This window comes from Hypomesus transpacificus, chromosome 1 (genome assembly GCF_021917145.1).
Source record: "Hypomesus transpacificus isolate Combined female chromosome 1, fHypTra1, whole genome shotgun sequence".
Lineage (NCBI taxonomy): Eukaryota > Metazoa > Chordata > Actinopteri > Osmeriformes > Osmeridae > Hypomesus > Hypomesus transpacificus.
The window spans coordinates 9585831-9607405 of NC_061060.1; the positions used below are offsets into that span (position 1 = coordinate 9585831).

General features: G+C 45.1%; 2 protein-coding genes across 6 annotated transcripts; both read left to right on the forward strand.

The window, feature by feature from the left end:
- The first annotated feature begins 4312 nt into the window (after positions 1-4312).
- On the forward strand, positions 4313-11994 carry xpnpep2 (X-prolyl aminopeptidase (aminopeptidase P) 2, membrane-bound). The gene is made up of 21 exons (XM_047020802.1): positions 4313-4524; positions 5059-5123; positions 5322-5432; positions 5621-5684; positions 6342-6446; positions 6531-6617; positions 6794-6937; positions 7448-7549; positions 7920-8001; positions 8179-8380; positions 8471-8560; positions 8905-9014; positions 9160-9237; positions 9375-9446; positions 9532-9592; positions 9678-9747; positions 9965-10069; positions 10212-10271; positions 10390-10466; positions 10593-10682; positions 11463-11994. Exons 1-21 carry the CDS (start codon positions 4473-4475, stop codon positions 11661-11663), a joined length of 2028 nt encoding a protein of 675 aa, XP_046876758.1. The 5' UTR covers positions 4313-4472; the 3' UTR covers positions 11664-11994.
- A 2369-nt stretch (positions 11995-14363) lies between these two features.
- On the forward strand, positions 14364-21556 carry sash3 (SAM and SH3 domain containing 3). 5 transcript variants are annotated; one of them, XM_047027699.1, is made up of 9 exons: positions 14364-14566; positions 16643-16738; positions 17297-17311; positions 17884-18018; positions 18321-18459; positions 18803-18960; positions 19286-19498; positions 19689-19833; positions 20552-21556. In XM_047027699.1, the coding sequence occupies exons 1-9, from the start codon at positions 14492-14494 to the stop codon at positions 20782-20784; spliced, it is 1209 nt and encodes a 402-aa protein (XP_046883655.1). In that variant the 5' UTR covers positions 14364-14491; the 3' UTR covers positions 20785-21556. The 5 variants fall into 5 exon arrangements, with proteins under 5 accessions (XP_046883655.1, XP_046883588.1, XP_046883736.1 ...); XM_047027632.1 differs by having other exon boundaries at positions 14365-14566; positions 18800-18960; XM_047027780.1 differs by lacking the exon at positions 17297-17311 and having other exon boundaries at positions 14365-14566; positions 18800-18960.
- The last annotated feature ends 19 nt before the right edge of the window (positions 21557-21575 follow it).

The following is a 21575-nucleotide window of genomic DNA, read 5'->3' on the forward strand; positions in this document are numbered from 1 at the left end:
ATCTCTCAGCACAATCTGGTTTCACTTGGCCTCCCATCTCCATTCAAGAGCACTTTGTCAACACTATGAAAGGGGTAGATATTCCTCCTTGGCTGAAGAGCCCCAAATTATGTATTGTGTAGCAGAGAAAGGGAAGACTTATTTCATACAGTTGGTGCTGAAATCAGTAATGCCTTCAAGATGTGGGAAACCGGTGGAGATTTTAAAGCAGACTTGAAATGAGGTTGTATTTTTCCAACATGCCACAATATCCAGTAATCATAACCCAATTGTGTTGCAAGACTTCTTATAACTGTGTTGATTTTTATCTTGAATACGTAACTTTCTGGGTGTTCAACATCTTGGAAAGGAGACAATGTTCTAGTGTCGTGCAGCAAGGCCAAAATCATAATATATATTGGGGGGGGGACATCCCCCCCAATATTCAAATCTGGTCAAAATGTCCCCCCCAATATATTGATGTAAAAATATAAATAAAATATAAATGTGCTACGCTACGACAGGCAACCATGCACTCTGTCTGAAATTATCATGGCAAATGTAATCATATTCATAACTAAACATAAAGATGGCCATTTTATAACTACTAGTATTACAGATACAGATGCTCTGTACGGAGTCAGATGGCTGAGCGGTGAGGGAGTCGGACTAGTAATCCTAAGGCTGCCGGATCGATTCCCCGCCGTGCCAAATGACGTTGTGTCCTTGGGCTAGGCACCTCACTCTACTTGCCTCGGGGGGAATGTCCCTGTATTTACCGTAAGTCGCTCACGGATAAGAGCGTCTGCTAAATGTACGGGAGGTGTAAGCTCGCACTGGTTGGTAAGGATGAGATGAAAGAAAGATGGTAGTGAGTGTCTAGCTAAATATTCCTTTAAAAGAGTGAGAAAGTTTAGCAATAGTGTGGACCAGAAGATTTCGTTTCCCCCCAATGTTGACTCCATGGCTTAGGCCTTGTCGTGCAGAGTATAAAGGGCTGTAGAGATTGTATCAAGCTAAAGGGAAATGGTTGAATTTATAATCTGTTTCCCTGGGAGGTTGAAGTGGCACTAGAAAACAAAGGCGTCTGGGTTATGGAAGTGATTGACCCCAGAGTGACCAGTAGCTGTTTACTCTGCAGCAGGACTGACGTCAGGGGACCTCACTGCACTCTGCATACGTGACTGAGGTCACTACCTCACTGTGCAGCAACCTACCTCCACAGCTCATAACCCCTGGCTGTGTCTGTCGCATTGTGTCTGTATCTATCTGACTCTGACTCTGCCTCTACACCCCCTCCGTCCTTCCTCTCCTTCTTTTGCTTTTCTGCAAACCACATTCATCAGTTATTTTGACATTCAGTTTAGATCCGTGGTGTCCACATTCTGTGGTCCTGACAGAGATTTATCCTCTGTTGAAAGCCCTCAACAGCCAGTGTTACAGCAGAACACGGTTTCATTCTGAAAATGTCCACAACAATAAACAGGAATGTAGACCACAAACTGAAATACAACTTCCTAAGTGAGTACTGGGGATTAGAACACCCACGGTGAAAGATAGGGAAGACCACAACCTTACTCTGAAAACATAATAGTTTTCATTGTGAACCCAATCTCTTCTGCACATTGCACATACATCCTCATCTTTCTGGAAGCTTTCATCCCTCATCCTTCTTCTGACAATACTAGTTATATTCAAACTAAATCCACATAACAATAGAACATGATTCAATACAATAGACGAGAATTGTTTTTCATTCATTTGCTGATTTGCAAGTGGTGCCTCCATGAACAAATGTGAATCTGTGGCCCTGGTGGTTCTGGTGAGAGGGCAGCCATGTTGGGCCCCTCTTACTATCTGTGTGTGTCTGTGGCCATGGTCACCTGCCCTCCCCTGTGCCTCTGAGATAGCTGCTTCGTCTCACCCACTGAACACAGGGAGCCGTTGCCAGGGCTACCATTTATTAATATCAGTCCATAACTTTGAGCGGTGAGCCTCATCTGAGCCAATGACAGAGACCCGCTCTGAATCCTCTTGCACATTTATATACACACTTACATGCTCTGCGCTAGTGCTGCAATTGAAGTGAACTATAAATTAACACACCAATCAGTCTGGGATTTTATACAATTGTAATGGGAGGCAGGGTGCTTATTGTAACTGGTGGAAGCTTTGTCCGCTTGTGTTGATCACTAGCGCCCCCTACTTGTGTAAGGCCGATACGTTTATATAAGTAAGAAATCTAATTAGAGCTGCTCATATCATATTTTAGGATATTAGGATCTAATGTGAAATGATCATGACACTGCAATAAACAAATTATGTGGAGGCAATTGCAGTCATTCTAAAAAGTTTACGTTACCACAAGATGTTCATGAATGTTGAATTTTCTGTTGTTTGTCAATAAATGTAATCAAAATGAGTTAAGGGACAAAGTAATGTTTTACATTATCTCTTTACATAACACACTGAAATGGTTAAATTATCTCCAGTTCGGACAAAAAACAAACATGGAGCCGATCTGCCCCCAACTGGTCACCTACTGAAAATGCATTTAGCAAGAAGAAGTAGCTACCTCTTCTTTAAGGGCAACATGATTTATTTGTTATTGTTATTATTTATTATTTTAATGTTTCTCTATGTAGTGTAAATATACAAGTTTTGCAGTTGTAGTAAAATGTTACTTGAGGGACCACTCTCGTTTATGTACTTTCAGCATTTATGATTTTCCACTCTTGTTACCTGGTCATGGCCTCAAATATGTCTTAGTGGATGGCAAACCTCATCTCATGTAACTTATTACCTCATAGATTTCCATTCTATAACATTACGTATTCCTACGGTGGCCTGATATGTATGAAGGCGTTAACATTGAGCTGTGTAGTGAGAGATTGTAATCTTTTTTGCTGAACCTCCAATTCCTTAGATGGGCTCTGGTGTGTGGTATGATCTGTGTGTCTTCTTTGTTGTATTTTGTGGTGAAGAGAGGTGATCCAGGATAGGGCGTGTCTTTTTACCGACAAAAACCTTCCTTCTCCTACACAACAGATGGTGGCCAAACATTAACAGCTGCATTTCACAACTCCCCCTCCCCAACCTCGTAAAGGCTATTCTGATCTGTGGCCAAAGTCCGGCAGAGATCATTTTAGTTCATCTTTAACCGCACACACTGTTAACAAGCTTACACAGTGTGTAGTCATTCACTTTGGTTCGTGTCCGGGCCAGCTGGAATCGAACCTGAGTCTCCTGTGAAGCAAAAGGGCTGTATTGACACGCTGTCCTAAAGTCTGGTAAATCAAACAGCTTCAGAAGCTAACTCCAAGTATTCAGTTAGAGACAAGTTCACTCAGAATCCATCCCTCTAGCAAGCTCGCTAACCGTCTTTGACACACTTGGGTGTATGCTACATCGGATTTCCATAAATCAACACCAGACAGATATCCTTGTAGGCTTCCCAGGATGTGCTGCTATGCAGTAATTGGCCTGGGAGCTTAAGACTCTCCAGGTACTGCACTGTTCAGACTGTGGAACACAGGCTGGTGGCTGATAGCATCTCTGCCCTGCTAAGCCTCTTACTGCTCCCCTCCCTGTGCTGCTCTCAGGCTCGCCGCCATGGGCACACAGAGGCTGCATTGGGTTTTCTGTTGAGAGCCCAGTGATTTACAGACATTGTACCTGTGCATCCGCACAAGTTCCCTTCCACATGCACACACACAAACATGTTTCTGTGTGTAAACTCAAGCACACCGACAGGACAGCATGTGTGCAAACACACACAATTCCATAGACACACACACACATATATATGTAAATTCAAGCTCATCTACACTACAGGTACAAACACACACAACCACGCATACTGACTCACACACACTTATCTTGTGTGTGCATCCAGACCGTTTTCTGAGCATGAATTGGCTGCGTGCCTGGAGTCTGGGTGACTCTCATTTTACTGGCAGGACTGAAAAACAAGGTGTCACAGATACAGAGAGGGAGGATGACAACACAGTGGGACAGCACCATTGCTGGATAGTCGTGTGGAGTCCGGAGGTGTGTGCTATCCGGACCGTTCCTTGCAGGCGTTTCTGGGGACCACTAGCGGACCATGTCCAGGGCAGCTGGCCGGACAAGCAGCTGCCAGAGGGTTTTATGGCAGGGAGCAGAGTGATCCTTCAAAGCCAGAGTTCCACCTCTGACTGCACATGATTCTTATCACTGGGCTGAGTGGTGATAGTGTGTGACAGAGGGAGAGAGAGAAGAGGGAGGGAGAGAGAGAGAGAGAGAGAGAGAGAGAGAGAGAGAGAGAGAGAGAGAGAGAGAGAGAGAGAGAGAGAGAGAGAGAGAGAGAGAGAGAGAGAGAGAGAGAGAGAGAGAGAAAGTGTGTACGGATACACACTTCCAAGGCGCATACCCCTTATACACACAGCGTGGGAGCACCTGCTTTGCTGTCATTCTGCCTGTGGACTTGCTTGTGGCAGGCTGGTAGCACCCCAATGGCCGGCTCGGATTGGCTCCTGCTCGTGACTCTGGTGGCGTCTCTCCAAGGTAAAACTTACTTCCATAGCAAGTTCATCTGAGAGAATTCATCTATCTGTGCTAACAAGCACACGGCGCATGCTTTTTGGTGTCCGGGCTCATTAACTGCAAAGGAGACATTAGATGGAGGCCATCTGTTGTATTTGTCATGCCCGTTGGTTTATTCATGGGATCTAATGTATTTGCATAAAATGTGTTGGTGAAGTGTCCTGGGAATGTCTGAGCGATCGCATGTATTTATACAGGAGACTGGTCTTGAACAAGGAGCAACTCCTGTATTTTGGGAGTACCATTGTGTTGTGCTTCTGTAATAGCTGGACTGTGACAGAGTTACATTGCTGGCATCTATCCATGCTGTCTCTTTTGATTCCTTCAGTGTTATGATAGTCACATCTCCTCGTCAGGGGAAGCCAGATGAGTTTTCAAAAAGAAACAGGATTCAACTTTGATCTTGTGGAAATGTGCTTACACGGTTCACTGTACAGTAGCAGCAGGGTCATGTCGTTCCACAAAGTTCATTTCCCCTTGCCTGTGTCCTGTCAGGAAACAGCCATGCTCAGAGTTTCTCACAGGAGAGGACTGAGAGGAACTGCTCCGCAACCCCACCGGTATGATTACCCACATGTCCTTTGCTCCAGCTCAGCCAATGTTCCGCCACTAAAAAGACAGTAATGCCACAAAACTGTTTTTTTTCCTATGAAAGGAAGCTAAATAGTACTGTGCATATGCTGCTTGCTGGCTGTTCTGGATCATGTGTGAGTAAACAGGTTCGAATGCCTCACATCCCCCTTTCCTGTGCTGTGCAGTACCTCCCTCCCACAGCGGTGATCACCAGCCAGAGACTGCAGGCCTTGAGGGCAACCATGCGTCCCCTGAACATCTCCGCCTACATCATCCCTGGAACTGACGCTCACCTGGTACCATGACATTCACCTGGTTTCCTGCATGGACTGTAGACATGTGTTACTGTAGGAGTAAATATGTGTGTCTGTGTGCGTTGCACATGTGAATGTGTGGAAGGATTTCATGTCTGTGTTTGTAAGAGGGTGGATGTGGGCTGTGGATGTGTCTGTATGCCTGACCCCGGGTGTGTTTGTCCGGGCAGAGTGAATACATCGCTCCCCGGGACGCCAGGATGGCCTACATCTCTGGCTTCAACGGGTCCTCAGGTGGGTCTCTCATCCTCCCTCGCTCCCTGACCTCCCCCACTCCCCTTTCTTCGCTCCCCCTCCTCCTACAGCTCCCTCTCCTACTCAGTCCCTCTCTTCCTCCTTGCTTCCCTCCCTCCCTTCTCCTTTCCTCCTAGCCTCTCAGTTATTCCGCTCCCATCCTCTCCCCTTCAACCCTCCATTATGCAGTCAATGTAATCTCATTCCACTCCTCCTATCTTCCCATCTGAGTGATTTGACTCTCCCTTCACAGTCGTCTCATTCGTCAGACGTCCCTGTGCTGATTGGTGAGTCAGGGAGGCGACTGTCCCAGACTGATGAGCTGCACAGGGGCTGGTCCATGAATGGGCCATTTGAACTGTTCTGTTGTCTGAGCTCATTAGATGAAACAAATATACACTGTTTGATTTTAATAGCTTAAGAGCTAGTCAGACTGTTTCAGTTTTTACACTGGCAGCTGTAGTCTTTGCAGCTCTTTGGCTTTGTTTAGGACGTTCACACAGAGGTCAAAAAACGAGTGCGAGTGAGAACTTCTCAGGTGTAAATATGTAAACAGTGAGCTATGCTACAGTGGGACATCTGTGGTCCAATACACTCAACTAGTCATTGAACACCATCCATCCAGCAGTATATGACCCAGCGAATGTGATTCCTTAGGCACAGTGGTGGTGACCCAGAAAAGGGCAGTTCTATGGACGGACAGTCGCTACTGGACTCAGGCTGAACGCCAGTTGGACTGCAACTGGGAGCTGGAGAAAGATGGTGAGCAGACACACACACACACTCTACACCAATGTTGAACCAGAAACTGCTGCCTCATCTATTTGCTCTGCCTCTCTCCCACAGTTTCCATCAGCAGTTTAACAGACTGGCTCATTTTGGAGGTCGCACAGGGAGGCGCTGTAGGATTCGACCCCTTTCTCTTCTCCCTCAGTGAGCACACCCACTGGCTGGCATTGACAGTCTCACATCAATGAAAAGTTAAAACTAAGTAGATTGGAAAGTATTGACCTGACATTTGATGTCAGGGAAGCCACAGACACCATTCACTTGACGTTGATTATTGGGTTACTATATGCAATCTTAATGGCTCCTTTCATTCTCCGTAGAAACATATGATGACTACAGTACGAACCTGGATCCAGCCAATCGGATCCTCACATCCATCCCTGATAACCTAGTGGACCAGGTGTGGAGCGACAGGCCTCAGATTCCTCCAGATAACCTCACCCGTCTGCCTGACAGGGTCATAGGTGTGTGTGCACGTTTTTGTGTGTGTGCTTGCTCTTTGTACATGTGTGGCCTTGCAAGAGGGCAACACCATTACTGTCTGTGTGTGTGTGTGTCAGTGTTTTATATATGTGTGTGTGTGTGTGTCTGTGTGGGTGTGTGTGTGTGTGTGTGTGTGTGTGTGTGTGTGTGTGTGTGTGTGTGTGTGCGTGTGTGTGTGTGCACTTTGGGCTCCTTATCTCTAATCTGATAAATACCTGCAAACAGGACCACAGAATCACTGAATCATGTGGACATCAATCCCAAACGGGACCATATAAAGTTTAATTGCTTGTTTATGGTTCCTTATCAGCACATGTCAGTACGGATGAGGACAGTAAGGAAAGCTAACACACAGACAGTACTGTCTGTGATAAGCTTTCCAGGCATGCATTAGAGAGTAAGTAAATGTGAAATGTAAAGACCATAAAAACAATGGTTCTGATATGATGATTATGACCCTGTGTGGCTGTGGGTCTGTGTGTGTGTGACAGAGAGGACCTGGCAGATGAAAGTGGATCAGATACGGAGTCAAATGAGGAACAATCCTTACAAGCCCACAGCTGTTCTCCTGTCTGCCCTGGATGAGTCTGCCTGTAAGACAGCCGTCCACCTTCAAACACTCTTCCCTCATCTCTCGCTTTCTCTCAGATTGCAAAGACATTGTATGAAACAGTAGGTACCCTTCTGGACTCATTGTAACCAGATGAATTATTCAAAGATGAGAAAGACAAAATAGAGTTAGTCAGAAACCAAAGCTGCAGAACCAAAGCTGCAGAACCATCACTGACACCAGATATACAGATATAACAGCACTGTTAGCTACCTGCCTCTAATAAAGAGAACCCATGGAGAGTCACGAAAGCCAGGCACACACTCCTGACATGGGTCAATCAGACCAGGCTTGAGTGTGGAAGACAGAGTTGTAGATTCTGACAAACGCCTCTTGTGTTTGTTGTGTTTTAGGGCTCTTCAATCTGCGGGGGAATGACATCCCCTTCAACCCTTTTTTCTACTCCTACACACTCCTGACCTTAGACGATATCCGGTGAGATGGAAAACATTCTATATTCTTTCCTGAGCAATTTGCATGTTGTGTGTATTTTGTCAGAAAATGATCTGATTAAGACCAGAGGATATGAAAGCATTCTTTCTCTTCCTTCTCATCTTTTCCTCGCTCTCTCTGCCCCTTCCTGTCTTTCCCCCTCCCCCTTATTTCTCCCAGGCTCTTTGTGCACACAGAAAGAGTGAGCGAGGACTTGCAGCTCTACCTGAACTCCTCCTGTAACTCTACCCTCTGCGTTCAGTTGATGGACTACGACAACGTTCGAGAAAACCTCAGGGAATATGTGAGCAGTCCTGAAGTGAAGGTCTGGATTGGAACTGAGTACACCAACTACGCCCTGTTCGAGCTAATCAGTCCCCAGGTGAGGCCAATGGCTCCAAACGAGCTGAGGAAGGTGAGGTGAAGCGCCTGCGGTGTGTAATCCCCCGTTCTCTCGTTCGTCCTGTCTCAGGATAAGTTGCTGACCAGTGCCTACTCCCCAGTGTTGACCACGAAAGCCGTGAAGGACGAAACAGAGGAACAGAACCTGAGAGACGCTCATGTAGGATGATTCGCTCTGCTGCGTCACACACACGCGCATGCACGCTCACACAAGGGGTTTTATCTGGGAACAATACTCAGTTTCTCTTTATAGACTCATCAGTGGTTTCCCTCTCTTATTGAGCCATAAAACTCCCCACAGAGGCCCCAGAGGCTCCACAGCCCTGTCTGAGAGCTCTGTTCCACCGTCTTATCAGCCCTCATCAGCTCCCCTTCCATTCCGTATTGGCATATTTATGAGCCATAGTCCATGTGTCTCATGGGTTGATGTTGTTCGTTATACAACAATATTGACACTGTGTGATAGCACTGTGGGCTCATTGTGTCCTGTGTGGCTCTCCGTAGGTGAGAGATGCTGTGGCGGTCATCCAGCTCCTGATGTGGCTGGAGGAGAGCGTTCCACTGGGCAGGGAGACCGAGCTGACCGCTGCACACTACGTGAACGAGCGTCGAAGGTGAAGGGCTTTCACACACGCACGTACCCTGGGCCACACACAGCACATAGCAGACTCCTAACACATAACATTCAGCACACACACACACACATTCAAACAACATGTGTGAAGCCTCATGCCTTGCTGTGTGGTTGGTGCTTCACAGTGAGCAGATGGACAGCAGAGGCCCCAGCTTTGAGACCATCTCTGCCAGTGGACCCAACGCTGCTCTGGCTCATTATAGGTGGGTCTGCACCTGCCAGTAATCCACCTGCCAATATCCCTCCCAATGTCAAGACCAACATGAGAGCCGTTATCATGATGACAATATCTTCCAAATGTTTATTATACGTTATGATTTTATTTGTTTTTTTATTGCAGCCCATCTCATGAAACCAGCAGAAAGCTGATTGTAGATGAGATGTATCTGGTGGACTCAGGTGGCCAGTATCTGTGAGTAATATTCCAGCCTGTAGGGCGTCTACCGCACAAACTCACTGTTTGACAAACTGTCAATGAATCTTGCTTGTATTTGTAGGGACGGAACCACTGACATCACAAGAACAGTGCACTGGGGGACGCCCACAGACATGCAGAGGGTACATGTGCAAGGAAATTTTTCTCATTTCAATTTCAAATGCCTTTTCACAAATCTAACATTCTCAATGTCTTGCACTGTTAAAGGAGGCCTTTACACGAGTGCTTATGGGGAATATTGAGATATCGCGTACCATCTTCCCATCAGGAACAAGAGGTCTGTGGACAGCATCGAGCATTCGCTCAAATCATTTGTCATAGTGATGCTCAATCAAGTCACTAGAGAGCGCTGTGTTTCCACTGATTTATCACGCAGCACCTCCTCAGGCAGCACCTTCTCAGCCTGCTTCTCATTAGATTTTTAGAGTTAGATTTAAACAGGAAAGGGTGTACAATATGCAGCTCCTCTAATGTGGCTTTCTGCTTATCAACAGGGGTAAACATAGAGATGCTGGGCCGCCGGGCATTGTGGGAAGTGGGCCTGAACTACGGCCATGGGACAGGTCACGGTGTGGGGAACTACTTCGGCGTCCATGAGTGTACGACCACTTCACGTGCACTCATACTATCAGTATAAATAAAATGATATGACTTATAAGTCAATTCCTTCACAATCTGAAGTTGTCTGTCCACAATGCTTACTCAAAATGTGCAATGATCCTCTGCCCCTTTGTCTCCCAGGGCCTGTTGGTTTTCAGACCAATAACATCCCATTCCAGGAAGGCATGTTCACCTCCATAGGTAAGGCTTTCATCCGAGCCAAACCTTGACTGCCTGGCTTGACATTTTTTTATTTATCTGAGCGCAAAATAGAAAATAAATGACTTTGTTGTCAATGAGCCTTTCCTTTTCGTCTCAGAGCCAGGGTATTACAAAGAGGATGACTTTGGGATCCGTATAGAAGACGTTGCTGTGGTTGTTCCTGCCACCACCAAGGTGGAGTACTGCCTGCAGACTCAAATACAGTGAATGAGAAATAACTCACACTGTTCACCTGTGATTGTACGTGCAGTTTTTGTAATGTAATGGTGTGTGGTTCTCTGCCTGCGTTTGGCTCTCTAGTATGGGAACAACTACCTGACCTTTGACACCGTGTCCCTGGTCCCCTACGACAGGAAACTGATTGACACCTCACTTCTGAGTCCACAGCAGGTAACTCAACACCAACTCACTCCACGAAGTTCCTCATGACAGCGCCATAGTAAAACAGTAATTACCATGTCAGCAAGAAAAACATAATGACAATGAGACAAAGACTAAATAAAGACAAGTTGAAACAGGAATCACTTGGCGCCATATGGTAGCGAAAGAGTTGTTTGATTTCTTTGAAGACGTTGAAATGTCCCATTTGACTGCGCTAGTAGAAGACTCCCATAGAGTAGGTGTTCCTGTTATGTATGCTAGTGATGACGGCAAAGACAAACGTGGCTGATGTTTCTTTCAGATAAGTGTTGGTTGTTTCCTCCTAAAAAAACCTTTTCTCAGCCACACAGTTCAGCATCTCTGTGCATCTAAACTCTGTTCAAACCACGTGAAATTCAGCTGTGATATTTGATTTTTTATATTTGTGGTGGTTTCACAACCACAGCAGCTACTTTCACAATGTCCACTGACTTTGAAATGGAAAAATGTATTATGGTGAAATATGGTATACCGAAAGTGTACAGCATTATGAGGTCATTTATAAACATCAACAGTGTCATACTGCTACTAAAAGTAGATCTAGGTCAACATGCAATAATGCATTCATTCAAGCAGACACATTTATCTAAAGAGATATGCAGCATAGGGAGGATTTTCAACTACAATCAACAACAACAAGCTATAGAATGACTAACCCAGTATTCCATCTCCCGGTAGACACACTGTGTGAAACAGAACACTGCATTTGCCTTGCCTCTGACTGTCCTGATGAATGTGCCCCCCCCACAGCTCCAGTGGCTGGACACGTACTACCAGACTATCCGCAGGCTGATGGTCCCAGAGCTGCAGGGGAAGGGTCTGGTGCAGGAGAAGGAGTGGCTGTTGAAGCACACTGAGCCCTTCCAGACAGCTGGCTCCTCAGCTGCTGTGTCCTCCCTCTCTCTGACCTTGGCCGCCCTCACCACGGCACTCTTCCAGCACGTTCTCTGAAGACCACACTCCTGGTCCTCTCCCTCTCTGTCACCAACGAGCAGAGCTGGGACTGCGCGTGCTGATCCAGTTTGGAAGTGCATGCTAGAATGCTTCAGGGTGAAATATGGATATGTAACTGACCATCGTTTGCTTTTGATTCACGTTTTTTCTTTCACCCTGACTTTTTGGGTTTCGTGTGAAAATTGACATTATTTGACCTTCACTCTGTCTCCAATTTGTTGTGAATTAGGTTGTTCAGCGCTACATATAAGATGTATTGTCTTTGGTCAATGCCACTGTACCGTACAGTATGATTAATAATTTATTAAAAGAGGACTATTTGTCTATTCCTGGTTGGCATTGACAGTTTTTCTATAAATTAAGATGCAGTATTGCGACACTACTTTGACACAAACAGGTAAACTAACTCATTTTAACTGTACAGATGATTCAGCATCATCGTCTACCTATCTACCTGAACATGATGCATGTTAAGTTGTGATGTTTGTCATTTCTGATGGATACTGTGGGTCGTTATATGTTGAGCACTGTTCAATAGACAGTCCTTCTTACAGCTTAGTTATTTGTCATATTATGGTCTCACTTAGTGCTTCACCCTCTCACCTATATATGAGGAGCTTCACCCTCTCACCACTGTGTGATGAGTTTTCTCCTCTCATCAGGCTTGTGAAAAACTCTCCAGACTTGCATGCCCCACATGTGAAGAGCTCATTCCAGCTCATGTACCGTTGCCTGGCAACAGATATCGCAGAGCTTAGTTGCAGTAAGGTGTGAAAGTGTTTTTTTTCTTCTAGGATGTCTGCCTTGCATTCAAGCAGAACCACCCCTCCCTCCTTTGGTTGTTTGGTTTTCATTGCAGAAGTTTCCATGGCGTAGTACAGATAGTGTCGTACAAAAAGGCTCTGAGAATTTCCTAGAACACTCAAAGGGAATTCGATTCCAGGATCTGTGATGAAAGGACCATAGAGAAAGAGGAACACCAAGATGACAATATGAGAGTCCTCATATGACATTAACATTTTTGTCATATGAAGGTTAGCGCAAGTTCCGTCAGGCAAGACCGATCCCTGCACTCGCTAACACACAGTACTCACTCCCCCGCTAAGAACACTACTATTTCTGCCCTCTAGTAGAGTTTTTGAACACATATTTTGAGACTATACATTGTCGTCCGCTGCCCCCACTGGCGCCCTTTGATCTATAATTCCCCATGGGGTCGAAGCTCCAAAATCTGTAGTACATGTATCATCCTGTAATAAACATCCTTCACTCATCCCAGGTCTCTCCTGATTGAATTAGCAGACACTCTTATCCAGAGCGACTTACAGTAAGTACAGGGACATCATCCCCGAGGCAAGTAGGGTGCCTTGCCCAAGGACACAACATCATTTGGTGCAGCCGGAAATCGAACCAACAACCTTCTGATTAATAGCCCGACTCCCTAACCAATCAGCCATCTGACCCCCATACATCACCCTGACATCATTGTTTTTGTCAAAGCAGAGCTGCTTCCAGATAGTTCCAGACAAATCACCAAATACAAAACTTTGACACACTTGTTGCCTCTAAAGTATGTTAATTCTGTTTATCGTGTACTTTCAATGTACCGGGTACATTTCTGACCCACAACATTTTGCAAATAACAAAAAAACAAAAATAAACTGAGGAAACCAAAGTAGGGCATGTCTCAATCATGTGGTATGCCAACACTCCAAAATACACACACACACCATCCCACACACACTACACATGCTGTTCCCTACACATGTGCACAAGTGCATGACGTGTTGTCAGTCTAATGACAAGTCTTCCATTGCAACTTATACAGGGGGCCATGTCAAGGCATCCTCCTATATTCTAGAACCGTCCCTCAAGTTTGGGTTCTTGATTATGTTTCTTTATGAATTTCAAAATGCAAACAAATCTGCCAGTGTATGTGTATTGTAGCATCAAGTGTCTGCACCTGCCCAGAGACAGTTGTCAGTGGTGTCATCTCATCTCTTTCACTTCCAGGACGTTCTGGGAAAGCATCTGTGAGTGACTGCATAAAATACAATAAAGAAAAAAACTGAATTTAAACATTCCACCCATTCAGGCCTTCTGGGTAATTTATGGCCAGAATCATAATCACCCTACCTGACAGAACGTTAGTCCTCTCTACCCTCAGAGCAGACAGTGGCATAGTCATGCTTCAGAGGAAGAGTGGTAGACTGGAAGGTGTGACTGTGTAGGATAGCCCAGATGTTTGAAATGGCCAGCACCAAGATGTGTGCCCAGTCCAAACCTCCATATAGTGGGTCAAATAAAGAGGAAGAATTGGTTTAGAAAGAGCGATGACTCACAAACACACTTGCTACAGCTGTCTTTGCTGTTGTTATGCAAGAAGTAAACACAGCATGTCATGTTCTGCCTTTTGTTCTGCATCAAAAAATATGAAAAATGTTATACCCACACATACTATTTTACACTACTTTTATAGTTTATACCCCCACATACTATTTCTGCCCTCTAGTTGAGTTTTTGAACGCACATTTTGAGACAATACATTGTCAGGTTTAACTTGTGTTAAATGTACAATTCCAGTTACGGATATCCAGCACAGTCAACCAAAACACACAAAAAAAGTGAACTTCTGTAGTTCCTGTGTGATCATGTGACTTCCTCCCAGTCTTTGCGTTGCACTCTACTGCACAGGAAGTGAGTTTCTTCTCCTTGTGTTTTGTCTGAGGGCTCTAACTGTGACAGCAAAGTGGCAGGAGGCTGCGTTGTCTACTTCAGTGCCTGGCCGGTTCAGATTTGTGAAGATCCCAGGTCCACTAAGCAGCATGCTGCGGCGGAAACCTTCCAACGCCTCAGAGAAAGAGAAGGAGAAGGAGCAGGGGCAGGTTCAGAAGAAGAAGGTGAGGTTTGCGTAGACCATCATTTGGTGAGGTGACAGTAGGACTTTTACTGAGGGCATGCCAATTTTGTCAAATTTTATCAAATAAAATGTATGATGGACTTAGAAGAGCCATCATAACTATTACATACATCATGACTATTACAATAAGTTAGTCAACCTCTGATGCAAGTAGAAAAAGTCAAAGAACACCCTGTCAAAGCACATCTTTGTGTGACAGGATGTACAAAGCATTTGTGGTGATCTAAAACCACAGTGAACCTGAAACCAAGCAAATGTGCACTCCTATTTATGGTTACCAAGAGACAGAAGACATAGCAACACCAGAATATCAGAAGAGAGCTTTTAGAACTCTTTAGACAAGTTCTCTAAGTTCTTCTTCAGTAGGTCGGCACTGTGTTTGTGGCAGTTTGGGTTCAGTTTGAGTCAGACCAGGGTCTGTGGCTTCTCTGGCTGTGCTAGCTGGCTGCTTCACTCCTACGCCTCACACTAGTTCCCTGCTTTTCCATCCTCGACTCATCTTCTGTGGTCTAGTCCTGGCTGCAACACACATCTCATTACCTTCGCTCTCTCACCCACCCATCACCCGCACCACGGTAATGCTTATCAGCTCACACAGGAGGAAAATGTCATGCTTTATTTTTGGGCAATTACTTCACCTCCTGTACAGCACTTTGGTCAACCATGGTTGTTCATAAAAGTGTTCTATAAAAAAATGTTGATTGAATAGTATTGAAGTAACTTTGAATTGTTCTGTTAGGTGCCATTCAGGATAATGGGCACAGAGAGAACAGTTTATAGAGAACAGTAAGAATAATGACTTGAAAAAATCAGTCAGAAGCTTTGCAGCTAGGTTTGATTGAGTTGTGAGATCCTTACTCATGCATGTAGATGTATGCATGTGTTTAAATCCTGCTCCCATGCCAAATCACTCAGCTCTGACAGCTGCTGTAGGTGGTTTTATAAGCATAAAGCAAACATCTTCAGCAAAGATTGCTGGAGTCTACTTAACATCATCAGACATCAAGGCTATCTGTCTGTCTGCAATGATTGGCTGGCAACCGTTGCCCAACATGTCTACTTCCTGTGGTTTTAACAAGAATCAAGAAGGCTGGGTTGTGATAAGAACTGACTGTAAAGTAGGTCTAAAAGCTGACGGAAAATAATGGATGCACTGTGTATGTGAGAGAACTGGAATTAATAATTACAAGTGGCTTTTGTAATGCATACATTTGATTCTGTCATTTTCTTAGTGGCCAGGATCAGCTCAAAATAAAACTAATTGCAGAGGACAAATGACTAATTTGATTTAGCATAATCAAGTTCTACATGCTACATATATTTGATAGCAGTAATCATGAATAGTTGAGACTTGTTAGATGCGTCACATTTCATTCTCTAGCTATGAACCCCTCATCCTCTGTCCTCTCTCTGGATGTCTGCTCCAGGAAAGGGACTGTGGGGACCTTTACTAACAGCTGCCATCTGTGCTGCCACATTAGGAGCTGTCTCATTTAGCTCTGTAAATATTGATCATGTTTTATAACTCATCACTCAACACGGCACAATAACTAAGTCTTGATAAAGGTTTATCTTATGAGCCTTCATTGATAGTCAGACTGAAAAAGCAGGTTATTGGTTTTCTGAAAGTAAGAACGTCAAACAACAGTAAAAGCATTACCATTACAAGTTTAAACCTTGGAGGGGGGGGGGGGGGGTTCAATGCAATGATGATTTTCAAAAGGCACAGGTCGAGTGTTTGAGTACTTATTAGAAAATACATTTGCATCACTGCTAGACGGTCATGGTCTACCAACCTTGACAAACACTAGCTTTAGCTTCCCCTCAGCTGTGAACAATCATTTCCTTTTCCTCAAATTTAAATCTATGACCGTGCTGTGTCTTATACAACACCTCTTTATTATACTGTATGATCAACATATAACACGATTATATCTGCTGGTATATGCTGGTATCTGGTACATGCTGGTTTTTCACAACGCTATGACTTTGGAGACTGGGGTTAGCAGTTCCATACGGCAGGTGTTGTATTCCATGTTCTTGTCTGTGTCCCCAGCTCACACTGCAGAGATCCAGCAGCTTCAAGGACTTCATGAAGCCCAAGCCCTCCTCTCCTACAGTGACTGACAGCGAGTGCACCTTAAAGGAGACCGTATGTTTGTCACCAGTCTCACACACGTGCCCCTGATGCACATATGCACACATGCACACACGTGCACTCACTCATAGTTTTGTGTACTAGTTAAATGAGTTTCATCTTCATCCACAATCCCCACAGCATGCTAAGCCACAGCTTTAGATATACAAGAAGTATTCAGGTTCTGCTTCCCAAAAATGACCAAAATAACAACTGAGTTTAACAGTAGCTAATTCCCTCACTTCCTCGGGTTCTCACGGTATGTCATCTACTGTAATTACAATTGGAAATGCAATGGCTTCTTTACAGTAGTTTACATACAGACTGCGTGGAAGCCAAGAGACAAGGAGTTACAAAAAAAAAGTTGTCAGAGGACGAAGTTGAGAGTTGCAATGTTAACCACATTGACACTTAGTGTACCCAGGAAGGATGTCCTCCATGGTGAAAGTTAGTCAGGCAGAGAACCTCTGCTCCTGCAGACAGGATGCTTCCCCTCACACGCACATCAGTCCTCATGACTCCATTCCCATTCTGTGCCCTCTGGTCGTGTTAACTGCCCACGCGGTGCTCCAGTGGAGTCTCACTTTTGTAAGTGTGTCTTTCATGTGTGTCTTTCATGTGTGTGTGTTTCTTATTCATCTGTGTTAGCTAGTGTTAGAGACACATAGGGTCAACAAGTGCAGTAGTAGGATCCATTGTGCACATGATGCAATGGTGAAGGTTGCTCATTACACAACAACAGTCTTTGTTCAGGGAGGAGCCTGTATGAGTCACTGTGGTAAGGCTGGTGGAGGTGTCTAAACCAAGCACTGCTGTATTCCTCTCTACTATGTGTGTGCGTGAGGGTGTGTGTGTGTGTGTGTGTGTGTGTGTGTGTGTGTGTGTGTGTGTGTGTGTGTGTGTGTGTGTGTGTGTGTGTGTGTGTGTATGCGTGTGTGTGTGTGTGTGTGCGTGTGTGTGAGAGAGTGCATATTCGAGTATGAGGTACATCATGTAATTAACTGTACTGGGTTTTTCAGTAAGTCTAAACACAATTACAGGATGTGATCACTTCCTGGCAACAACGACAACAGCTTTCATCCGTCTCTTCATTGTTAGGCTGATGAACATGGGCCCACTGACAGCTTTGTAATGACTGGTTCCCAATCCCATCCCTGCAGGTGGAAGAGAATGCACAAGGGGAGGATCATGCGAAAAATGGCATGAAGCTTGGGAAGAAGTGGCGTAACATGGTATCACGCACCATGACCCGCAAAACATCCAAGATGGTTCAGAAGGCTCTTGCTGAGGAGGGGGTGAGTTCCCACTTTTATAGTTATACAAAATATACATTTTCATTACTATAACTCGTGCTAAAATAGACACAATTATGTACTGTAAAGGTTAAATAGGGATTCATTCTCAATATGATCTTGAACGCTCGAGCATGAACACTGCTGTTTCTGTTCTGCCTCTTCAAACACAAAAACAAGGTGACATAGGATTGAAAATGTCTCTCCCTGGTGGACATATATATAGAGCATGTTGGAACAAAGGCTTGTGTCTGAGTGTCACCAGCACATTGTTGAACTACACTGTTGTCCTCTTGTTCTTCCAGGGGGAGAGTGGAGATGAGGGCTCTGGGTCCCCCATCACTGACTGGCTCCCAGGCCTGATCCCAGGTCAACGGACATCAGTGTGTTCCACCGGCTCAGAAGACACCACATCCAGCCCAGTCTCTCAACAGCTGTCTGGCTGTAAGCTAAACCTCCACACATGTCACAGAAACCCCATGATACAGCACACTGGGAAATCAGGATTTTTGTGAAAGGGCATCTATTCTTATAGTGGTCAAAGGGTGTCTTTTCTTACAGGGGTTTAATGGTGCCTGTTTTTATAGGGTTTACGGAAAAGGGCATCTAGTCTCATCTGGGTTATGGGGTGTCTATTGTTGTAGGACTTAAAGGGTGTCTACTTTTATAGGGGTATGGGGATTTATAACATGAAAGTCTATATACAGCTAAACACATCAGGCACAATATGACCTTCTCCTATAGGTTGTGAGTGTCTGAGTGTGAATCCTTCCCTGCTGTGCAGCAGGTGGGGATCGCAAGAGCCTGGACAGTGGCTACAGCCAGAGAGACAGCATGAGACTGGAGGAAGCTGGCAGTGCCTACACAGGACCCTTCTGTGGTCGCGCCCTGGTCCACACAGACTTCACCCCCAGCCCCTACGACATTGAGTCCCTCAAGCTCCAAGTGAGTATTTCAAATGGCTGTGGCCCTGTTCTAGGTTCCTGATTAGAGTAGGTTTGACTGGCCATGCTCTTCGCCCTCCCTGGGGAGCTGGTTAGAAGATGGGAGATGATGGAACAGTTCCACAGTCACTCTGAATCCACAAGGCCAGTTATTCACAGACCACAGAATGACACCATGAAAGGCAATCTAACCCAATTATGGTGCCAATACTCCATTTGTCATCGAGCTATAGAATTATTGTACACAGAGCTGCTGTGCTGGACACAGACCCATGTCACGGAACAAACCAGGAATTGGGTCATGTTTGCTGCTTTCTTCCCTGCAGAAAGGAGACATCATCCAGATTATTGAGAAGCCCCCGGTGGGCACCTGGACAGGGAAGCTCAACAACAAAATGGGTTCATTCAAGTTCATCTATGTTAACATCCTCCCCACTGAGACCAGCCCGCCCATTAGGAAACGCTGCCACAGCAAGACCCAGCGGACCAAGACCAAGCCCAAGACCCTGGAGGAAGTTCTGGAGAGGATAGGCCTGACGGTAAGTCTGTCAGCGTCTGACGATCATCTTAAACACACCAACACACGTGTTAATTGACTAAAACAAGTACCCGAGCTATCACTTTAGTTCAGCCGATCTGCACCATACCACCAGGGGGCGTAACAAGAATCAGAAAGGGATAATGGTTCAGATGACATGGTGGTGACGTGACATCCCTCTGTGTTTCCAGGAGCTGAGCTCTCTGCTGTCCATGCACGGCTTCCAGAGCCTGGAGGACTTTGGGGGTTTGAAGGAGTCTCACCTGAACGAGCTCAACATCACCGACCCCGAGCAGCGCACCAAGATCCTGACGGCCACCGAGCTGCTGAGAGACTGTAGGTCCTCCCCCTCCCCCTCCCACACACACAGCCGTGTCACGTTGTGTTGTACAGTCCTGTCGTCATGGACTGTGATGTGAAGTCGTACACATGCTCACCAACATTCTTATTTCACCTCCTCAAAAGGAAGACATGAGTATTATTTATGAAGCACTTAGTTTTACTAATGCATCACCAGTTTGCCTTCCTCTGCAGGAAGCTGCCTCATTAGATTCATGTTATGTGGCATCATTGCACAAGGTTCCTCACATCTTCATTAAGCCCACTGGCCCTATTGAAAATCCAATTTCCCCTCAGAGGTGCTTTGATATGAGAGCGCTCATTCCCTTCCTGCAGCTACATCATTAGGCCTCATTGAAACACCTGTCCTGTAGATGTGTCCTGTGCCTGACCACGTCTGTCAGGACATCTGACGTCTTAGCTCAGGCTATGTTCATGTTAATCATGCTACTACTGATCACTCCGCCAACGAAGGCACTGATATGATAGTGTGATATGCTGTCTGCATGCAATCTTAATGCCCTATAAGAATCCAATGTGCTTGTAATCCAATTACATTGGGGGTTTTCCACTGTGTATTGAACTGTAACATTTGGACTGTGAAGGATAGACAATGAGAGGAGATGCTCAAGTGTATATAAAGCAGAATGTGGCATTAAAACATGACACGTTCTGAGCTGTTCTGGTTACATCTCTGGACTTTTGTCTCGTCCAGCGGATGATGAGTCCGATGTAGAGGAGGACCGGCCTGTGGAGAAGAGTGACATGCCTCGGGACTCCGGATGCTTCGAAAGCTCGGAGAACCTGGAGAACGTACGTGAGGAACTCGAGACGGAACCCGAAGCCCAGAACCAGGATCCAGAGGTGCAGGAACGGGCCGACGAGGACAACCAGCTGGGTTCTGTTGAGGAGCAGCTGCAGGAACTGACGGTGGAGGAGAACTCATGAGAACCTGGAAGAGAACCTTCTTTAACCTTCACCTCTGTATGGTCTCCAGGAATCCAGCTGACTCTACAGACAGGCATTCATCAAGTGCCTCTCAGGGTCAGTATGCATTTGTAGGGCCAGAGTGACAAAGTATCATCAGTGTATACCTTTTGTGATAGCTCATATGTCTTCCAGTTTTGCATCCTAGTTTTACATGCTCTGTAACCCTTCCCACAAATGCTGTGTATGACTGCAGGGATTGCAAGTGTTGCATCCCAATATAAAGTTGATTGAGGCTGGGGTTTACGCTTTAACGATCTACAGGATGGATGGAGAGAGCGTTTCCTCTGAGATGCTGTGTCATATTTTATCAGGCTATTGAACTGTCATTAAGTATATTGTATGCTTGTCAGTGTTTAGTGAAATGTTACTTCATGAATATCATGAACTGTTCTATACAATTAACTTGCATCGTACATTTGCTTACTTTGTTCTGTCCAACTTCTACTGTAAGACACATCGTTTTGTTACCTTACCTACTGTATGTGATGTCTTCAGTCAACTATTTCTACACCTTCAGAGTGTGTTTTTTAGGATTGAAATATGTCATATAAAAAATATGTTGAACATTTGTGTTGTCTAAGTTCAGGGACTTAAAAAACCTAGCACCCAGTCAGGATGTCCATGTGATTTACTGTTAAATGTTGTCAATTTGTCCATGTCGGTGGATGATGTTTTTGGATGTTTTTCTGTAAATAAAGTTTAAATAAAAAAGATAATTGCCTAAAACGTATTAAGAGAGAAAGGATCCC